The following is a 9736-nucleotide window of genomic DNA, read 5'->3' as shown; positions in this document are numbered from 1 at the left end:
AATTGGAATATAAGCATAAAACTATACACTCGAAGATACGATCGATATTTTCGATCGACATTTATTTAATAATTACTACTAATTATTATTCAACACATTCTTTATTTGTCTAATTGGTCTTTCATATATATCTCAAGAAAGAATAGTTGTCACATTTAATATAAATAAAATAGTTGTCACGTTTAGCGCGTTAAAATAAATCTTCGAGCTTCGATTCGCGATTAGGAACGGTAAGGAATTGTGTTTCTTCGTAGTCAGTAATGATTATTTTTTTGACGGTCTGTTTATAAATGTAACCGTAAAACATGTCACGCTACCACACTAAATAATGTTCAAGAAAAAAGCAAGGTATTCTAACTTTAGTAAAAAATAAATCGCTTGTATCAATTTTAATTAAAATCTGCCACGTGGTTGGCGTTTGAATATGTATTTTTTAAATTAATGAATATAAAGCTTATACACTGTAAAAAAGATAAAACAAAAATTAAAAAGAGCTCAAAGCGCGTGATGCAAAACATATCACTTCGAGAAAAGGTAGGTAGTGCGCTGCGCTTCCGTGGTCTCGTCATGGCGGGGCACTACCGTGCCCCCAGATATTATTTATATTATGTTCACAATTATTGTATCGATGTTATTTATTCCGTTAATTTAGAAATAAGGTAACTCACAAATACGATAATGATTTTTTATTAATATTTATTTTTGTACAATATACATTATTATTATTATTATTAATATAAATAAATAACATCAATTTTAATTTGCATTGACAGTATGAAGCTTGTAATAATTAAGTGACTAATGACTAATCCGTATATATCAAAGCAAATTACAATTTATTGAGAGCAGCCGTTTAAATTTAATTATCGCATTATAGTAATAATAATATTGTATTATGACATATAAATTTAAAATAAAATTAATTATTATGTGTGTGTAATTCAGATTTAAAATATTATCACTTTATTCCTATTAATAATGTAAAGGTTTCCTATAATTGCTAACACTTAAGGTACTTGGTGTTTTATAAGTATAGCAAATGTTTATTTCATTCAAAAATTACACTAGCACCAATAAAAGCTCATCCACTTTTTTATAAGGATTTTTATGCTTATGTCTATTTAAAAAGATAATTTTAATTAAATAATTATATTTATTATGAAAAATTGATTTTAATTTTTTTTTTTTTTATAGAATGTAGAAGGTGGACGAGCATATGGGCCACCTGATGGTAAGTGGTCACCAAACGCCCTTAGACATTGGCATTGTAAGAAATGTCAACCATCGCTTATAGCCAATGCGCCACCAACCTTGGGAACTAAGATTTTATGTCCCTTGTGCCTGTAATTACACTGGCTCACTCACCCTTCAAACCGGGACACAACAATATCAAGTATTGCTGTTTTGCGGTAGAATATCTGATGAGTGGGTGGTACCTACCCAGACGGGCTTGCACAAAGCCCTACCACCAGTGTAAATTTATGTTAAGCTGCCTTGTAAAATTTAAAGTATTATGTTTTTATAATTAAAGAGCGTAAATATTAAAATATAATTATTATTTCAACGCCAAGCTCTCCCTCCACCCGTATTCAATGCTAATACCGTATGTCTTAGACTTTATAACGGACTTCAAAAAAGGAGGAGACGTGTGTTTGTTCTTTTATGTAATTTCAGCTATTCTAAATTATTTCAACATTAATCTATTCAGCTAGGCTAAGAGTAGCGTTAATTTTTTTTTTTTTTTGTAGTTAGAAATATATTTTATATTTTTATAAGAGATCGTATATTCAATCGGCCGTTTACGTTTGTAATACCTCCTTTCCAAAAGTATGGCGACCGCAAACAAGTTAGATAAGCCATCGTTTACTTTTACTGGTATGTTATTCCATATTTTCTTTATTGTGCTGACGAACTATGAAGAATTTAGCGGTAGTGGTACAATTTTTGTTTTCAAATTAAATCATAAGGTAGCACAGCACTATTTTCGAAATTAATTCAAAAAATTTATATTAAATAGATACTCAAGATAAATCAATCTGTAGTCCTTTAAATAAAAATCCGTTGTTTTAAAATCAGGATTTTGCATTTTATAAACAATAAACCTATTTATAATAATTATAAAGATATGTAAATATTATCTAGATAATTTAACCTAGAGGAAAATACATACTCCCTTGTTATATTATTCCTTTATCCAACGTTGAACTGCATCGCTTGTCATTTTAATTTCACACCTCAGTAGCAGCGCGGAGTTAAAAGATCACCAGTATTAAACTTCCCTGTCTTTTAAAGTTTAAAAACGGTTGTTCTGCGACTGGTCTCGTCGGAATGTTAGATTATGGGAAGAGATAGTTCACATATGTTTACTCACACAGACTTGTGCACAATAGTATTACACCGATGTAGTTATAGAGATTGGGCGGAAATTATATTCGATTCAACAATGACTTCGTACCAAAAAACACGAAAGTAAACTAAGTACCCAGCAATGCACTTACTCTATCAAAACACTTCACTTATTTTTTTATCGTATATGGCAAGCCACCCGATATTATGTGATAACCTCCGCTTATAGAAATTGACTTTGTAAGAAATATTAACCATTCCTTAAATCTTCAAACCACAACAATACTAAGTATTGCTGTTTGGCGATAAAATATTTGATAGTTGGGTGGTACCTACCTACAGAGCACATGACAAATAAATAAACTTATTACACTCCAAATTATCCAAGCCAAAATATTTTTAACATGCATCATATTTATGTTCAAATCAGGATCGCAGTAAGATTTTTAAAATACACTAAAATATAGTTTTTTTTTTAAAAAAACACCATATTTTTATAAATAAAACCAAGAGCTAAATAAAATATTAATTTATTTTAAATAAATAATAATAACTAGGATGTTAACATTCACAAACTGGTGCAACGATTGTTATAAATCTCTTAGATTACATAATTTTAAATTTCGAAATTTAAAAGTAGCTCTATATTTTAAGTGTTATAAAACAATAAAGAGGCATGTGTAATATGTATATATTAATAAAAAAAATCTGCGTGACGTGCGTGAAGCAATGTGCTCGCATCCTGCATCTTTAATCATTTATGACATTGTTGTTTCTAGCATCACGTAATATGAAAATGTTGTTTTAAGTATCTGAAATAGAAATATAATTTAAATATTATTAGAACCGAATTGAAATATTTAGCTAATATATTTATTACAAAGCTTTTTTTGGCTTTTGAACAAATATTTACATGTACTTAAGTGTTTTATTACCAGTAACAAAAATTATTACCGGCACTGAAAAGCCAAATTTCTGTCAAATCAGAGAAACTATTGGGTTATCTGATGGTAAGTGGTCATCATGACCAAAAGATATTGGTACTGTAAGAAATATTAGATATCCCTCACAACGTCAATGCACCACCAACTTTGGAGACTAAGATGTTGTGTCCCTTGTGCTTTACTTGTACCTATTGCTGATTGGCGGTAGAATATGTAAAAATTTACTGAACTGTGGACATACTAACAAAATAAATAAATTATACGCTTGAAAAATCAATACAGCAGTAATACACCTACTTTAAACATAGAACATAATATTCTCTTACTTTACAAAAAAAAAAAAGACCGAAGTGAAATATCAATTAAAACAAGTAATTATTGACTATTATCAAGACACGAAAGGATCAATTCAAATTAGTTTATTACGCGATAAAAACTTTTACAAATTGCATCAATATAGTACACTGACCGATAGCAAATGACATACATGTCGTAGCTGTCATAGACGCCTTTTGTTTTTTCATCTTCATTTCTTGGAAAAAAAAACAAACGTTGTCCCTGACAGCTACGACACGTATGCCTATTATCCACAGATAATCGCTAACAATACTATATTTAAAAATACGATTGCTACTGACCGATATCATAGGGCCGACTCCCGCCTTAAAGCCTCCAAGGGCTTTAAAATCCATTAAAATCTGTGATCTTTGCAGAATAAGCATCACTGTTTTTTGATTCGGCACTGACATTTTTTCCCATGGTATGCTATAGACCACATCGGGTAAGTCATGTGTCTGAAATAAATTGTATATATTATAAAGTCCAATAAATAAAACTAGTATATCTTTAACACAATACCATTTTATATATTAGTATTAGCTTATATTTAGATAACACAGTGCTATTTAATAAGATGCTACTATATTTAATGTTTTAACTGGAATTTTAACTAAAACTTACAATGGTATGATCAATTTATTATTTTATTAAAAACAAAACTCATTTCTCGTGTATGTATGTATAATATATAGTTTCGTGTGTACCCTTGTCTTGTTATCTTGTAAAACTATTCAATTCTTATGGGACATCATTTATTTAGCAATAAAATTACTGTCAAAACTTTGAAAAATATAAAATATTACAAAAGTTTAATAATAAATTCTGTATCAAAAAGGGGCCGAGAGGGAACTTTTGTATATTATATTCCAATAAAAATAATCGGGAAATATCATAGATAAGATTTTTTACAATATTTATTATTATTAAGGCATTATTCACCCGGAAGAATAAATAAGCGTTTCGTAAAAAAATTGAGTTCAAACGAGTTCTTAAATGATCATTTTGTGTTAACATTGCTCGATACACTATGAATTCAGTTGAAATTCAAGCAATAGGTTACTTTAAGTATACGAAATTATAAAAAAAAAAATTGTTAACCAAATTTTTTTTAGAGGACGGTTTTTTAAAGACCAATTTGCATCATTTTTTAAAAATTAAAACGAGCCCAACCAATTAATTACTGTGACCAACATTGAAAATTAGAACATTAAAAGATAACGTATATGACTTGTCCTTGTTTGATTATATATGTATGACTGTATGTACATCCTATGTAAACAACAAGTACGAGTGCATTTATATTTGCAATAAACCTATGTTGAAAATGTTGGACGCTATTTGCTCGGAATTTCAAATAGAACTCGGACCGGTAAAAGAACTCTTGGCGTTAAAAAAGCGCCTTCGTGTGAACATACACAGAAAAAGTTAAAAATATAAACTTTACAACTTTTTCTTTGTTCAATAGTAAATACGTTAAAAACAACGCGCATTTCAACACTGTCAAAACGTTCATCTGAACGATTTGAATAAAATGTCAACGTCTGAATTAGAATAAAATTTCAAATTAAAAAATTCTATTACCTGTCTTCGTATTTCTTCAAGAACAAACGACATCAAAATTGGTCCACCCGTATATGCCATGATCATTGTCACGTACAACATCATATTCTCTCTCCCCTAAAATTTTATGTTTTCAATAAATTATTAAATAATATTTTTGTATATAATTAAATCTATAATATAAAGTTGCCAGTATATAAATTAGAATATTGATGTTAATCAATAAGCTAACTTTCAATTCAAATCGTCAAGAAGATATTATAGTTATTAAAGTTTACATTGCTAACACAATTATTGTTTAATGATTAATAAAATAATAATAATCAAAATTATGTATCTTTCAATTTTTATATTTCTTTTTTTAATTATTAACAGAATTATATTTAAATCTTCAGAATCCTTTAAAAATAAAAATTCTTCTGATATTAATTACGATTAAAATAATGCGAATCAAAAGTTATAATTTTCAAATTTAAAACTTTTCAAAATAAAATTATATAACACACATTATTAGGATTCACAGTTAATACCACAAATGTATCATGTATCAAAATTGCAATGGCATAATGACTTTTTTTTAATATTCAATATGTACTCGTAGCAATTATGAACAATTATTATGAACACTAGATTAAAACTATATCTTTAAAACTTACCCCGTACATTAATTGATAAAGTACTACGCTATTGCCAAATAAGTTTTGTAGATAGTTGGCAGCAACATTAAATCCAAAAGCGTCTTCTGCTTCCTTGAAAACTCTGAGAAAACATCGAGTTATTTGTCGTAGTCTACAAAGATTTCACTATAACCTTTATTTTAATGCAACATAATATCTTCAGATGGAATGTTTTCTATTATGTAGATTTGGCGATCATATCGCAAATATATGATATATAAAAATATTAGCATTTATATTTTTGAGCATATTTCAAATTTGTTACGCCAATGAATGGTCGTTGGAACACACATGTGACACAAACTAATACCCGATAGGCGGGTTTTTCCACGATGTTTTCCTTCACCACCGAGCATTAGATAAATTTTATCAACACAAACAATTGAGGTAATAATTATATAAAAAAAATATAAGTGGAGGATTATTCAAATATATTTGCTTTTGTACTCCCGAAATAATCAATTGGATATTTAAAAATAGAATCCTTAAATATTTATCTATTCAAACTTACTTGTTTATAAAAGTATGATATTCCACAATTTTACTAAGTTTCTTACGTACTTCTTGATCACTCAAGTCGTCAGTGAAATTGGTCCTGAGTGAGTTTTTCAAAACATGAATATGTCCGATCAAATTATAAACAATCATATAGTTAACGCTTTGAAATATCATCATCGATGACACTCCAGCCAGGACTGTGTAACAGTTTATTAAATGAAGAACGAACCAAGAACGGTAATCATAACTATAATCAAATGGCATCCATATAAATAGACACGTTTGAAGTCTCACTGTACAATTAAAAACCAATTCTCTGTTATTATAATTGTTCACGGCAGTTATTATCATCCAACCTAACCAGTTGGTGATGAAAAAAAAAAACAAGTAATACGATGTCCATCGCGTAATTCGTTCCATAGCAACCAGCTTCTGTAAATAAATGCTTACGTAAAGTAAAAAGTAAAGTAACGGCTTCTGAATGTCTCAGTGCTTGGCTAAGGCCTCCACTCTTTTGAGGAGAAGGTTTGGAGCTTATTCGACCACGGTGCTCTAATGCGGGTTGGTGGTTATACATGAGGCAGAATTTCAGTGAAATTAACACTTGCAGGTTTCCTCACGATGTTTTCCTTTACCAACGCACATAAGATAAGTTATAAACACAAATTAAGCAAATGAAAATTCAGTAAAGTTTGCCAGGGTTTGAACCTGCGATCATGTAATAAGATACACGCGTTTTAACCACTGAGCCACTGGCCAAAGATTGGCTCAGTCATGATTACGTGTGTGAAATAAATATAATAAATAAGTGGAAATAGCACACAATGATGACAACACAAGCGAATACATGTATGAGTGTAGTGTACATATTCAATGCTACTATTCTTACTTTCTTTACAAACTCATCTTTGCTCTCCTTATAAATATTATACAAATGTATTTTTTGTAAGAAATTCAACGAGAGATGCTTGTAACTTTTGAATCGCGATGAATATATGTTCACCTGAAACAATAAGTAACTTACAATTTATCGAAGTATTTATTTATTTGTTTCAATCAAACAGCATTTATAACATTTATTAAATTAATAATACTTATATTCTGTTTTATGAGCTATGGTTAATATGTTATAGGTAAAGGAGCAAATGCAGATAATAATCAAAAAATTCTTTATGTAATGAATAATCGCAAAAATATTTAAAGATTAAAAATGCTTAAGAAACTACATATTCAAATAGTTCATTATATATGTAGTATTTTCATTAATGTTACAGATTTCTAAAATATCAAAAGATATATTATAATATTCGCATATTTATAGCTGACTATGTTTACATTTGTAGTCGTATTTTCTTTGTTCCACATCTGCTTTAAGCTTAAACGAATATAACAAGCAATTATTTGTACAGATGCAACCGTACTTATGCGGCTGAGTGAGATAACTACTACAAAGAGGTTTCGTAGTCCTTGATCATACAGATGTGACCGTAGCTTTACAGATAATTCGCTTTAGCTTCGTTTCGAGAAAGACACAGGTGTATTTGGTTCGTAAATGTACTTACTTTTATCTTATGATCTAAGAAAAAATATGGGCTTAGAAATTCAAGAGTTGAATAATAATTTACAATTTGCTGTCTTAATATGCATTCATTTTCTAAAATATTTTGCGTACTAAAAATCTAATAATTGAAAAATATAATAATTTTGACAAAAAATATGAAATCTGCGTAGACTCAATTTAATGGCAATAATAATTAAAAAATCCGCTCAATCGGTTGATTAATAGCTTAGTACAATATTAAACCTTATATACATACAGTAAAGAAGAAATTAAATAATTTCAAAGTTTGTAATTATAAAAAAAGTATCACTATACTTACATTAGCTAAACATGTAGCAGGAAAAATAGAAAACATTATGCCCAATATATCGAAATTTAATTCAGAATAATTAAAATAAAAGTATACTATTTGCGAGGCGACGCACACGGGTCCAAATATGTACATAATCGTACTATTTATAACCTGAACCGTGGTTACTTTTTTGTAGCCCCACGCTGCCCTATCTCCTACGCTGAAGAAACTCATCAAGTTAGCCATGTAACGATAAAATAATTGGTTGACTGGTGGCTGTCTGAAATATAAAAAATATTTGTAAAGTCTATTCCACCACCATTAGAACAGCTTGGTGGAATAAGCTCCAAAACTTTTATTGGTGGTAGGGCTTTGTGCAAGCTCGCCTGGGTAGGTACCACCCACTCATCAGATATTCTACCGCAAAACAGCAATACTAGATATTGTTGTGTTCCGGTTTGAAGGGTGAGTGAGCCAGTGTAATTACAAGCACAAGGGACATAAAATCTTAGTTCCCAAGGTTGGTGGTGCATTGGCTATGTAAGCGATGGTTGACATTTCTTACAATGCCAATGTCTAAGGGCGTTTGGTGACCACTTACCATCAGGTGGCCCATATGCTCGTCTACCTTCCTATTCTATAAAAAAAACCTTCTCTTCAAAAATGAGGCCTTAGCACAACAGTAGGACATTTACAATATTTGCTAGCTAATGTCAATGTTTTTATGCCTGATTTCTCTCCAATCACATCGAAGATGACGGCGTCGGATCAAAGGAGATGGGGAACAGAGATGCTTCTGCGTAGTTGACTAGACCTTAACTTGAGCTTAGTCACCGTAAGATCAAGTAAAATTTGTAAAGTAATATTATTACATATTTCGTTATTTTCTTTTAAAATATGCAAAATACTTCTCGAAATTGAAAGTTTTTAATTGCAATTAGTGCAGCGGTAATGCTGATTGATTATTATTTCAATTCATTCCAATTTTTTTTGTATAAAATTTTGTTATATTAGTAAAATTATCAAGTATAAACATTTATTTTAATGCAATCCGAAGAGATTACTATTCAAATAATTTAATTTTCAAATAAATTTATTTATAGATTCTTTGATTTTGCAAACCGTAGATCATTATAAATAAATAATTATTGCATTTAAAATATTTATTATATTATTTTTCATAACACGTACAAGTAATATTCGGTTTCCATTATTGCGTTTTCACATAAAAACAGATTATAAAGAAGTCAACATATTGAATCATGAAACTTTTGTTTTTAATGAATCAAATATATCCGCAAATTTATTCTTTTATCGTGTATAATTGGATGCACAGTTACGTGTATAGTGCGCATGTATGTTAACTCAATCATTATCCAATATAACTGGTATGTTATTCATTTAAGTGCTGTCAATTATAATTTTTTCAGGGTACTGTGTAACGATGGTGAGGTTTCATACGTTTTTATATAAATAATATTTTTCGTTGTTATTTGCTTGGAGCAAGATCATACAGACA

The 9736-nt window shown here is 29.5% G+C and overlaps 1 protein-coding gene across 1 annotated transcript; it reads right to left on the bottom strand.

The window, feature by feature from the left end:
* Window positions 1–3104: 3104 nt before the first annotated feature.
* Window positions 3105–9428, bottom strand: LOC126771314 (uncharacterized). The gene is made up of 8 exons (XM_050491152.1): window positions 9409–9428; window positions 8245–8497; window positions 7254–7367; window positions 6378–6796; window positions 5846–5948; window positions 5211–5306; window positions 3929–4084; window positions 3105–3158 (listed from the first exon to the last, which is right to left on the bottom strand). The coding sequence occupies exons 1-8, from the start codon at window positions 9426–9428 to the stop codon at window positions 3105–3107; spliced, it is 1215 nt and encodes a 404-aa protein (XP_050347109.1).
* Window positions 9429–9736: the final 308 nt, after the last annotated feature.

The sequence above is a fragment of the Nymphalis io genome, chromosome 10 (genome assembly GCF_905147045.1).
Source record: "Nymphalis io chromosome 10, ilAglIoxx1.1, whole genome shotgun sequence".
NCBI lineage: Eukaryota > Metazoa > Arthropoda > Insecta > Lepidoptera > Nymphalidae > Nymphalis > Nymphalis io.
This window is presented reverse-complemented; position numbering and strand designations above follow the sequence as displayed.

Excerpts from the sequence above, each read along its gene's own strand:
- LOC126771314 (XM_050491152.1), bottom strand. The coding sequence starts at position 9,428 with ATGGAAACCGAATATTACTT. Across the intron at positions 8,498-9,408 it reads ATGGAAACCGAATATTACTT|ACAGCCACCAGTCAACCAAT; the intron begins GTACGTGTTATG and ends TTTATATTTCAG. Across the intron at positions 3,159-3,928 it reads GAGTCGGCCCTATGATATCG|ATACTTAAAACAACATTTTC; the intron begins GTCAGTAGCAAT and ends TTTCTATTTCAG.